This window comes from Anser cygnoides, chromosome 4 (genome assembly GCF_040182565.1).
Source record: "Anser cygnoides isolate HZ-2024a breed goose chromosome 4, Taihu_goose_T2T_genome, whole genome shotgun sequence".
Classification (NCBI taxonomy): Eukaryota; Metazoa; Chordata; class Aves; order Anseriformes; family Anatidae; genus Anser; species Anser cygnoides.
In genome coordinates, this window is record NC_089876.1 from 54,914,495 (window position 1) to 54,926,873 (window position 12,379).

The following is a 12,379-nucleotide window of genomic DNA, read 5'->3' on the forward strand; positions in this document are numbered from 1 at the left end:
GGGGACATCAGGGAAGATATGCCTCTAACCATGTCTCTTACAGCCAACTTTCCTATCCTACATGGACAGCAGAAAAGGCCCCTGAACCTGAGCTCTAGAAAGTGCCTGATTTATTATCAGCTAATAAAGCAAGACAAAACTTTGAAACCTCTGCTTTGGTAGTGGGGGGGGGGGGGTGGGTGGGTGGAATCCAGGAATAAATATTATCAACTTAAGTATTAAAACTAGATTATTCACTCTGATTATATAAGCAACTACTAGCATAAGGAAAAACTTAATTGCAACTCAAGGTAGTGTATATGGGAGAGAAAACCCTGGTTAAAAGGCAAAAGAAAATTTTGAATCCTGTGCAAGTTCTTAGAATCCTAGAATGGTTGGGGTTGGAAGGTACCATTAAGGGATGTGGTTCCAAACCCTTCAACCAGACCAGGTTCCTCAAAGCCCCATCCAACCTGGCCTTCAACACTTCCAGGGATGGGACATCCACAGCTACTCTGGGCAACCTGTTCCAGTGCCTCGCTACCCTCAGAGTAAAGAATTTTGAAGAGCTATGACTTTAAGAGTCTTGTCAATTTTGTGGTAACAACAGCAGTAATAGCCCAAGCACACTGCAATACCTGCACAGGGCTTAAGAACTCTGGGAAAAGGCAGCCTCTCAAACATTAAGAATACAACAATAATCATGTACAACATTTTATTACAAAATTGTTAAAAAAAGTAATACAATGCAATATACTACAAAATATAAAATCAGCTATTAAGCTACCTCCTTTATTTTACTTAGCTAAAAAAAGAAACACCTGGCTATCAGTCACTGAATTTCAACAAAACCATTAAATATGCAGAAACATTCCACAACTTTTTCTTCTTTTTTTTTAACCGAACTGTAGCAGCCCCTCGGCGTACTACTTACATTAAAAATAAGAGGTCTCCCTACAAAGAACCACATTACCTATACACAATTCTGTACATATTTTTATACTGAAGCTAACAATGAGCTGCACTTGAGTTCACATTCTTAGCAAAATATTGGATTTTGAGCGTACATCTTTACAGCAGGACATTCATTTACTCCTCATCCTCCTCTTCCTCCTCCTCTTCCTCATCTTCCTCCTCCTCCTCCTCCTCTTCGGGTTCTGCTTTCTTCTTAGATCCTGCAGGCCTACCTGGCCCCTTTTTTCCTGCATCACTCTTGCTCTTGGCACGATATGCTGCAATATCCTGCAAGAAAGACGCTGGTTAGTTGCTGGTAATGTAACTCTGAGGACAATCATGCACTACTACAATAATTTAACACTACCATGTATGTGGAAAAGTGGGATTTCCACCTTGGAACTTTCATTCTTTCACCTTTTGGCCAGAGAACATAGATTCATACAGGCAGTTTTAAGAATTTTATATTTACAGTACTTGGGAAGATGACTGCATGCTTTCCCAAGTAGGTGACCTGTTTTTCTGGAAGTAAAGTACCTTATTGCTAAAATCTCTAGATATGTAAAAATCACATTTAGGCTCACTGCAAGCATTCCAGAAACCTCCCATGCCACACCCTTTCCATGCGTTCTGAAGCCTGACAGAGTTTCATATAAACACTTAGAATTACAAGCCATACATGGTTTAGGTGCAAAGCTTCAGTGTCACATTTACAGTGACCTTTATGAATTTAGCCATTACTTTATTATCCTCACTGTACCTTTTCATATTTCTCCTTTAGTTTTGCAGCCTTCTGTTCGTATGGTTGTTTATCTTTGGCCGACTGTTCAGACCACATTTCACCTAACTTCTTTGCTGTATCTCCAATAGACAAGCCGGGATGCTCATTTTTGATTTTTGGACGGTGTTCAGAACAGAAGAGGAAGAATGCAGATCTGAAAACAGAGACAGCAATAACGGTTAAGCAAGTATGAGACAATTGGAATGTATAGGGTTGTGTGGGTTTTTTTTTGGCACAGAAGCACTCACGGTGGTCTCTTCGGAGCGTTGGGGTCCTTCTTCTTCCCCTTCTTCTCTCCTTTGGGAGGGACATAGTTCTTCATCTCCCTGTCGTAACGAGCTTTGTCTCCCTTGGCCATTTCCTCGAACTTCCCTTTTTCCTTGCTGGACATTGTCTGCAGACACACGGGGGGGGGGGGGGGGGGGGGGGGGGGAGGGAAAAGGGGAGGGAACCCGGCTCAGATCCGGCGCCCGCTGCCCCCTTACCGCCCGGAGGGGCGGCAGCCGGGGGGGCCGCGCTCACCTTCCACCGCTCGGAGCACTTGCGCGAGAACTCGGCGAAGTTGACGGACGAGTCCGGGTGCTTCTTCTTGTGCTCCTCGCGGCACGTCTGCACGAAGTAGGCGTACGAGGACATCTTGCCCCGCGGCTTGTTAGGGTCGCCTTTGCCCATGGCGAGGTCGGCGGCGGGTCCCTGCGGGGGGGGAGGGGGCCGGAGGGGGGAGAAGTGAGGGGGCGTGGTCGCGTGGGGGTGTGGCCAAGTGGGGGCGTGGCCGTGGTGGTGGCCACGCCCCCACCCCTCGCGCGCCGCCACCGCCTTCCCGCCCAAGCACGCCCCCACCGCCCCGCGCGGTGTCCGCGCATGCGCAGCACCACCCGCCGCCCGTCAGCCGCCCTCCCGCCAGCCCTCGGCTCCCCGCGCGGCGGCTAGGCCCGTGCCTCCGCTCCCTCCCCCCCCCCCCCCCGCGGCCTCCCTCCGCGCGGGGCCGTCCCCGCCGCCCGCCCGGCGGCCGTCCGCCCGCAGGAGCCCGCTCCCTCCTGCCCCCGTCCCTCCCTTCCTTCCTCCCCGCCTCCCTCCCTGCTTCCCCGCAGCCTTCGCGGAGGCTCCACGGGCGGGGGCCGCTCGGGCCTTGCCTGGCTGGGCGGGGCGGGGCGGCTGCGGGGCGCTGCTGGCTGCGCGGCTCGCTGCGGACTGCCTGCCCGGCAGCGCACTTAGAGCCTCTTGTTTTCCGCAGCCCTACCCGCCACAGCAACTTGACCCGCCGCCCCTCCGGGCCCGCCCCCCGCCGCCGCCCATTGGCTGCCGCACCGGTTCAAACTGCCTGCGGCCCCGCCCGCTCGGGCCGGCCGCGCTCCCCATTGGCTCGCCGCGCCGCTGGCGTCAGCGGCCGAGCAGCTGCCGGGGTAGGTGGCGCGCGAGGGGGTCGGCAGCCCGCATACTCGCTGGAACCGGTTGGGGTGAGGAGAGCGGCGGGAGGGCGGGGCTAGGCGCGCCGGGCGGCGATTGGACGAGACGGACGGTTTAAAAAACCGCGGGGGCGCCCGCCATTGGCCGCCGGGCGCTGCGCGCCTCGTGATTGGGCTGAGCGGGATGCGGCAGCGTGGTTTAAAAATACAAAGGCGGCGGCGGGGCGCACTGCGAGCCGGGGCGCGGCACCGCGCGGGTCGGGCCGGGCTGGGGCCTCCCCGCCTCGCTAGGCCCGGCTGTGGGGAGCCGGGCTGCGGCCCTCGGCCCCGCTGCTCTGCCGGGAGCGCGCAGGCGGCCGAGGGGAGGTGTCGCCCGGTGCGTGGTGCCAGGAGGGGCGCCGGGGAGTGAAGCCTCAGCGCCCGTACGGCGGTTTGGTCCAGGGCTACACGCACTGTGCGGGTTTTCCTGACGGTGATGTTCCTCTGTCCTCCCCCAGCTCCCCCCTTAACGTCCCGTTAGACGCACCCAACCCACGCCGTTTCTAACGGCCCTGCCTCTTCAAGCGCAGCCACAGCGCAGGTTGTGCCTTTGCTCGCCGAGGATGTTACGTCCTCGGTGGAGCTCTAATCGCGTTAACCTAGTTCAGCGGCAGCGCTAATAGCCTCGACGGGAGAGCGGCAAGAAGCCCTAAGCTCTCTGAGGACTCGTCGCAGGCATGGGATCACTCGGTGGATCTGAGTTGATCTCCAAAGTCTCTTCCGTTGGAGATCTGCTCAGATAGCATTGAATGAGAGGCATTTATCGGGCCCGGCCCTCCGAGCTCATTTTTCTTCCTTCTGACAAAGGCATGTTCGCACAGAGCAGCTTGTTAATGTGGTAACAAAAGCCTCCTTCATCCCCTTTCCATGTCAAGCTTTATGTGTTTGCTTAAACTGCAGCCCTGAGAGGCAGAGTGTAAACTGGAAGAAATTGCTCAAAATCTTCTTTAAAGAAAGGGAGGTTGGGAGGTGAATTGGCAGAGCTGTGCAGAGGTATGTATTTCCTTTGCAGATGTCAAAGCCTGTCAGAAGCCAGTTATCAGAATTCTTATATCAGCTAACTTCTGCGGCTATTCCTTTTGATAGTGTTTTACCTACAAACAAAACTTACACTTATCTTCTAAAATAAACATTTACGCAGGGGATATTCTGTGTTCCAGCATCAGCTCTTTATTCCTGTAAACCAGTCCACTACCTCTCAGTAGTGAATTAATGTTCTCAGTTCTGTAGTACCGAACTCTGTGGAGGCTGAGTCACATCACAAGGAGTGCTTTTAATTCTTTATGTAGCTTTAGAAATGTTTTTACTTCGTGTATTACTTGGAAAGTGCTATTTATTTTTTTTTAGTGAATTAAGCTGCCAGATGGTTACTCATTTACTTTGTGGTGAACCACCTGTATGTGACAGTTTCTTGCAGAGTGTTTTCTGGTTAATAAAGCATTTTTGTTACATAGTAGAATCTTAGAATGCTAATGTATGCAGAATGAATCATAATACAGCCATTAGCATGTCTGTTTTTAAAAACATTTTTTGTCCACCAGATTTTTCTATGTCACACCATTCAAATAAGAACGGTTGTACTACCTCCTGCATGTTTTACATCCACAGAAAGATGTAGATTAACTCCATCAAAATCAGTTTTACTTTTGTTTCCTCACTAATGCAGGTGAAAGAAAAACAAACTGCTCCACCAGCTTTCAGGAAACAGGTCTCTCAATAGGGGTGCTTCTAAAATAGTGTGTCATGATCTTTGGGAGCTTGTAATTAAAAAGTAATCACGATGGTTACAGGTACTAGAAATGATTTTTAATGGTTGAAACCAGAGGAGAATATTGTGAATTTTACCCTTCTAAATTGGGTGTTCTATCTCAGTTCTCAAACAAAAATCTATATTTTTTTTAATTATTCTTTCTATTAACATCAGTGTAGCAAGTTCATGGAGAAACATTACTTTGGAGCGGTCGTTGGAAATTATGGGATATAAACGCAGGGAGATTTCCTCTACTGCATCTTTTCTTCTTATCTACCCTAAGAAAACTATTGTGGAAAAGCAGATAGAGTAAGAAAGCGTAATTACTGTTATGGGGGAAAAAATGAGACCTGCCTGCCTTCCAAATGATTTAATCATATGTTTTAAGGAAGTTGTTCAAAATTAGGTTCTTCATTCTTTTAAAACAGCCTTTTGCTAGGTTCTCTTCTCTGAAAAAGAAAGCTTTTGTACAACTAAATATAAACTTGGAGGGTTACATCATGCTGTGTCATGCAGCATAGGGCAGCATAAGAAACCAAACAGTTGTGGTCTTTAACATCTGTCTGTCCTCCAACAAGGAAGGCAGTATTGAGAATTTTTCATGCTTGAATATGATACTGGAAGCTTTCTACAGCAGTGCTGATGCTGAAAGCCACACACAAGAAAGCTGATTTTAAAAAACTTGTCAGTTCCAAAACAGTCTTTCTACCAGAATCCTCATACTTGGAAAAGTATTTCTCTGTGTGCCTAGCTCCACAATAAGCTGTCACTCTTTTTTCATTATACCACACTGTTCCTTTTCAGACAAAACCACAAATTCTGTCTCAAGAGATTCAGTCACTGTTGCTTTTCTAAAGCAGTGATCTATGCCGTATTGACTTTGGTCAGTCCGTGTGGTTAATTTATTAACCACATGTGGATGACAGTTGTGGGGAAGAAGCACAAACTCCAGGACTTCAGGCTTACTTCTAGTTGAATAATTCAGCTCATGAAATGACTTAAGTTTTATAGCTCCCTGGTTTCAAGCCATTTTGTGTTTCTAATCTGCTCCACAATTGCAATTTTGGGTGCTATTGTTGATTTCACTTAATCTTCAGTAAACTGTGTGTGAGGAAAGATAAGCAATGTAGCGACTGGAAACAGGTTACAGAGCTGAGAAACTGGTTTAAAGAAAAGTGTGTTGTGGACAACAAAAATGAGCAATTAGTGTTAATGCTTTACAGCATACCATATCTCTTGTTTTCTGTGGCCAGCAAAGCTTGTCTGAATATGGTTCTTATTGTGAATAAAGTAACGAAGACCTACTATTTGAATCTTAATTAAAACCTCAATCAACAGATCTGTTGCATTTGGAACAGGTATGGTTCAGATGGGGCAGCTGCAAACTCCAGTTGCAGGACCTTAACTCAGACCAAATTTTTATTCTGATCCAAGTCTATTATATGGTGACAACATCAGTTAGTTCTAATTCGTTCAGTTGGATAAAGTGGCTCCCCAGAGACTCTGCTATTACCTGAATGCCTGTATTGAATATACGATAATGTAGCATTAATGGCAGTGAAATTGAAAAGTAATCGTTCCTGATTAATTGCAGTCCGCAGCTGAAATGGTCCCCCTCTTATGGACTCGAGAAATCACTGTTTACCAGATGAATAATGAAAGTGAGTCATAGCCACTCTCGGTTTTAATGTCACCTAACTTCACTAATAGCAATGAAAGATATTGAAAGAAAAAGTGTATTTAGCTTTAGAGTATCAGCATTTTTTGCTATAGGAAAAAAAAAAAAGTTTAAATCCAGGACATGAAAAGCATTTAAATAGGCCACTGCTTTAAAACTCCCTTTTTAACTTGAGTTACAAAGTCTACAGAGAGCAGCTCTGGTTTGGGGCCTATTCAATATGAGGGTCTCTTATACTAAATAGATGGTAACAGCTGTAGGATTAAAAGTAATATCTAGAACTACCTGAACTACTGCTTGCTTAAGTTCAAAAGAAAGCTCAGCTTGCTGTAGTGTTCCACTTATCAGCAGTTACTTTCTTTGTACTTTGACAAAATCACATGTAGCAGTGCAGCTGCCCAAAAGTTCTCAGAACTGGAGTTTCTGTCCATATCTTAAAGACTTATTTTTAAAGTAATATGTTAGAACTTTTCTCTTTTTTTTTTTTTTCAGTTGTATAACACGGACATGATATCTATTTTATAAAAATGAAATTATTTACTGTCTAAACATTAGTTTTATTGTACATGCTATTGTACAGCCTGAATAACCAGTTAAGCAGCTCGTAGGCAAACAGAGGCCTTGTTACACCAGGCTGTTTTAGCCTGAGTTCAATAACTTGTTTTGACTTTGTGCTGCGTACCAAATATTTAAAACAAAGACAGCCTACATTAGACACTACCAGGGACAGCTGCAGAGCAGAGAGTGAAACTGAAGTGGTCATATGATAGGAAATAAACACAACAAATCTCTCATGGTACTAATGCAGATAATATTAGGAACACCAGCTGTTCCTGGTCACAATAATTGTTATACTTAACTGATCTTTTTCAGTCGTAATTTTATTCTAAATTTCATTTACTTTCTTATTTACAAATTAATACTCATATGACACTTTTCTTCTGTAGATCGTAATAGACCTTCTTATGTTTCGCTATATTGTTAATCCCTGGATACAGATATGAGAAGAAAATAGCAATTTGCCCTTGTTCATCCATTAGATGGTTTCACAGGCAGTGCAGAGGGACTTTAAAATGTGATTAGTTGCAACTTACACTACTGAATTGGCTTAAATGGGTAAAAAAGAATAAAAAAAAGTTCCCTCTGCCTCCACCCTCAAAACTCTTCCAGCTTTCATAAACATTGGTACTTTATCTGAAATGTATATGATACTTACTCTTAATAAGTAAAATGTAATTACTAATGCAAATGTTACATCATTTAGAAACTGGAGGACATAGTTCCAGGATATTTTTCCTTCTATACAGTAAGACAACGAGTTGAATTGTGCCTGGCCCTGAAGGTGTGACATCCGGGAAACAGTTTCAAAGAATCTGTAATCACAGTCCAGCTCTTGAATAGTCTAAGTACTTGTGTGAGGCTAGCCACTGGTGCTTGTTGCTGCAAAAATGAAGCGTGTGGCAACTGATGATGATTTGCAATTGTTGAAAATCCTACAGAATGAATCAGAATGTTTTGTTTATACCTTTTCCGTTCTGGGGGACTATTTTCTTCTGCAGTCATGAGGGCTAGAAACTTGAAAGCAAACTGAACCTGACAGCAAATGCTATTTCCTATGTAACTGCTATTCTTAAATCTTTTAGGAAAGAAAAAGAAAACGGTAAGTTGACAAGGCTGTGTACCACAGGCCACAAGAGAAAGGAGGAATCTGTATCCTTATGTCTCCCATGGCCAAAAGTGAAGCGGATTTGGTGCTAACAGCTTGATTCCTAAGAACTGTAATACTCATATGCATGGATGTTGTGTCCAGGTAGCAGATGAACTTAAATGTGTCTCACATTTTGGTCACACAAAGTACATGCTGGTATGAAAGTCACACTAGGCTTCATTTTTGACCCAGGGAGTGCAGCTGTGAGTCCATCTCCATGAATTAATTTATTAGTTCAGGACAAGAATACTCTGTTAAAGGGAGTCTCCCAATGGGATTTTACTTACCAAGTTTTTTCTTCGTATTTCAGAGCAGTATGAGCACATGCAAATGGAGATAACTTTTGGATGAAACCACAGTGAAAGATGTGTTGCAGGAACACACGTCGTTGACATCTGGCTTGGGGGAATAAAGTAGTCTGAAGTAAAGCCTCCCAAGTGTATGTGAGTTTCACTCTCCAGATATACTCTTACTGTGCTGTTGCTAATGTAGACGTTGCCATGGTAAAATAATTTTCTCTTCTCTGTTATTGCTGGCAAATAGTGCTGTCATGGGTCATGGAAATGATCACAGGATACACAGGTAATCTGTTGAAAAAAGAAATAAAATACCAAGGAAATTTTGAAATTGTTGATTCAATGATTAGTCTCATTTTTAGTCATGGATCCTGTGTGATTTCCCATCAACTGATGATATAAAATTACCGTTTCTCTAGAAGACCCCTTTGTATACCCTACACTGTACCATTATGTTAAGTGTTTTACAGTAACAGGAAAGGATATTTCAGAGCTTTTGTGCTACTAGAAAATGCATCTGCCTATAATATCAGTCAAAACCTAAAGCTTCTACTCAACAGACCAGCTCCTGTGGAAAAAGTGTTAAGGATGTTCAGTAATATATCCTTGGTTCTGTGATTAATCCTCATTATTTAGTGTGTGAGGTTAATTAGAAGCCCTCTGTAATTACTGGCAGGACTAAACCCCTACTACAAACAAAAAAGAAAGAGAGAAGAGGGCAGTTGTGCGTTTGAAAAAAATAAACAAGGAAATTTCAAATGAAGTTGTTCTGTGTCAAAGAACAGCTTATTCAGAGCCATTGAGAAACTAAATTGCAGCTCGAACCATGCCTTTTTTGTTTTGTTTTGTTTTTAATTTAAGAAAAAATCCTTAAAATCTGTAAAGGTTTACACCGAAGTTGAGTTTGAGATAACCCATTTTGATGCAAGACTTATTACTACTGGATCAAACACGCTCCAGTTCATTGGCTTGATTGTTTTGTGCAATTTTTGTTGCTGTGTTTTATATTAATAATTAGCATTTATGTTTTTAAATTATTGCAATGTGTACAGATATTAAAAGCATACAATCCCCATTCACTTCTTCCAGCAGTAAAAAAAAAAAAAAAAAAAAAAAGTACTTTGTAAAGTTGTAATTCATTTTAGAATAGACATTCATGCTATAACTAGAAATATAGATAATCACGGAATAAAGAAGTTAAAGTTGTTTCAGAGGTAAAAGAGCTGTATTATTATTTTCCTAATTCTGACATAAATTATGATGAGAACATCTAAAATTCTGCCCCACTCACTTGTGGAGAGAGGTAAGGATCTTATAGTGCCTGTGGATAGCTGCAATAGCAGAATCAAGTCTCATCATTTGTGTTTATAATGTTAATAAACATTAACAACCAAACACAGATAAAAAGCCATAATATCTGTTTAAACATAATAATGTTGAAACTAAAGGGTGGGAGTCTATTTTTCTTTGCGTTCTTTGCTTTAGAATATGTCCTTGACCTGATTACAAACTTATCTTTACAACTGTAAAGGCTGGAAGCTTTATCAGTACAAAAGCTGAGAAGCTGAGACTCTAACATTATCTTCCAAGAGAGCTGAGATTTAGAGAGCATTAAAGATGAAGCAGGAAAAGCACAATCTGGTGATTTCTAAGAAAGAAGTGATGCTTTTGATCAACTGCTATGTATTGAACGATCGATGACAGTAAGTACTATAGAAATGTGGGAAACACGGTGCCCTGTGTACTTTGCAATTGCAATAATAAACTCTGCTCATTGGTCATGTTTTGTGAAAAATTCTGTAAAATATTGCATCAGATCTGTTCCTCATAATATATTTCCCAGTTAAGGATTTGTTTTCAAGCAACGTTAGCTAAAAACAAGTCTCGTTCAAAACAGTCATTGTACTTCAGTTTGTTGGAGTGTCAGCCTGTATCTCTGACACAGAATGAGCTCTGCAGGAAGTCAGGGAAACAATTAAACCCCAAAGCCACATGTAATTTTGCTCATTTTATTTTCATAAAAGTATCTATTACTAGCACCAGACTTTACTTTTTACTGACTTGAGACCAAATAATTATCCTCTAAAGAATTTCTAAACCATGCATTGTAGATTTAGGTGGATGAAGTGTTCACCTGCTCTCCAGGGGCACTTTGCGGTTGCTGTTAACTTCAGCAAGAGTGAAGTCAGACCTAAAGATGCTTATAATTGTACTGCAGAGAGGAGGATACTGCAACAAGCTACAGGGCCATGGAAGTTTCCCGTTTTCCTTTCTGTAAAAACAGCCCATATCAGAAGAGGATGTGATGGTGTAAAGGAGCATTGTAGTTTCTAGAACCCTATGACAAAACTGCAAAAATCATGTGAGTTAATCAAACAAAACGCGATTGGAGACCATGTCAAATCTGAGTTTATGTAACCGAGAAATTGTTTCACAGAATGTAAGATGGTAGCAAAGAGTACACAGTGCTCTTTTTTGTAGTATCAAGAGAGCTGACTCAGCTTTTAATTTCTTTTCAAGGGATTAAAAATAACTCTTACAATACACAAGTGTTGATCTGTTATTCATAGCTGAATTTTTTGTTGCATTACTAGACAAAATCTCTAGGGGTGATACTTTTTTTGTTATACATTCCTGATCGCTGCATTACATTTCAGAAAAGCACTAATGCTGTTTTTGTTGGGCTTTTATTTCTGACTGTGTGATCACTGACAGTCATAATATGAAACAAAATGTTAATCAAAGTAGCCTGGATGGATAACTGATCAGTGACACTGTGACTTTGATGCAGATGAATGTGCACTTTTAAGTTGGCTGAATGGGGCCTTGTGAGAAGAAAGATTGTTGAAACCTAATACATACCTCAGCACAAAGCTGAAGGTAGACTGTGTTTGCTTGTGTGCCGCTGAAGTATCTTCCTTAAGCTGCATTTACATATGCTTTACAAACAAAAAGTATGTGATATACTTCATTATTTCAGTCCCCCAGCAAATAATTCCTGGCACGTATATTCAACAAAGAACATCTTATTTTTCTGTGCTGGCATTTATACATATTTTTGCACGTGAAAATGAAGCCTTTTAATAGAAGGTCCTTTGATGCCTAACTAATGTCTATTGCAAATGTGAGTTGGTACAAACAGTTAAGGGGCATGTATTACAAATCTTTAAAGCTTTTACAGTACACGGGCTTATCAATTTTAATCCCGTAACACCTAGATTATTCTTAAAATACAACATTTATTTTTGGACCCTATTTACTACTTTAAGTCTAATAAAAGCACACGTCACATAAACTCTTATACACCCTTAATTTCCATTTTACAAAGTAGAATGCTTAAAAAGGAACATTGGCTTCAACTGGATTATTCAAAGACCTGGAAATATCAGTTTTGCACCAATTTAGCTCTCTTGGCTAAAGCTATGATTTTTCCCTCTTACCATCTCACTTGATTCTCATACGATAAGCTCTGTGTGCTAATACAGATTTTGTTATACAATTAAGTATCCAAACAAAGTTACAGCATAACTAGTGTAAAACATGAAGTGAAGAAATAGTTTGTAGATAATTCCAATGTTCCTGTGTTTTAGGCTCTGTGCTTAAATGGAGTTGAACAATGAATGGGAGGCAGAGTGACAGGCAAGTAGCACAGTTAGTGGGTGCTGGGGTGGGAGAGAAAAAATCAGAAAATCAAAAATCTGAGAAAGAAGAGCACAACAAAAAGGATGCAACTCATTTCTGCTAAGGAATGAGAGATTTACTTGCTGTTCTATACCAAATTTACAGCA

At 42.4% G+C, this 12,379-nt stretch overlaps 1 protein-coding gene across 1 annotated transcript; it reads right to left on the reverse strand.

Moving 5' to 3' along the window:
- Nucleotides 1–680: 680 nt before the first annotated feature.
- On the reverse strand, nt 681–3,006 carry HMGB2 (high mobility group box 2). Its single transcript, XM_066996166.1, has 5 exons — nt 2,848–3,006; nt 2,237–2,407; nt 1,963–2,108; nt 1,694–1,868; nt 681–1,221 (listed from the first exon to the last, which is right to left on the reverse strand). The coding sequence occupies exons 2-5, from the start codon at nt 2,384–2,386 to the stop codon at nt 1,069–1,071; spliced, it is 624 nt and encodes a 207-aa protein (XP_066852267.1). The 5' UTR covers nt 2,387–2,407; nt 2,848–3,006; the 3' UTR covers nt 681–1,068.
- Between the last annotated feature and the right edge of the window lie 9,373 nt (nt 3,007–12,379).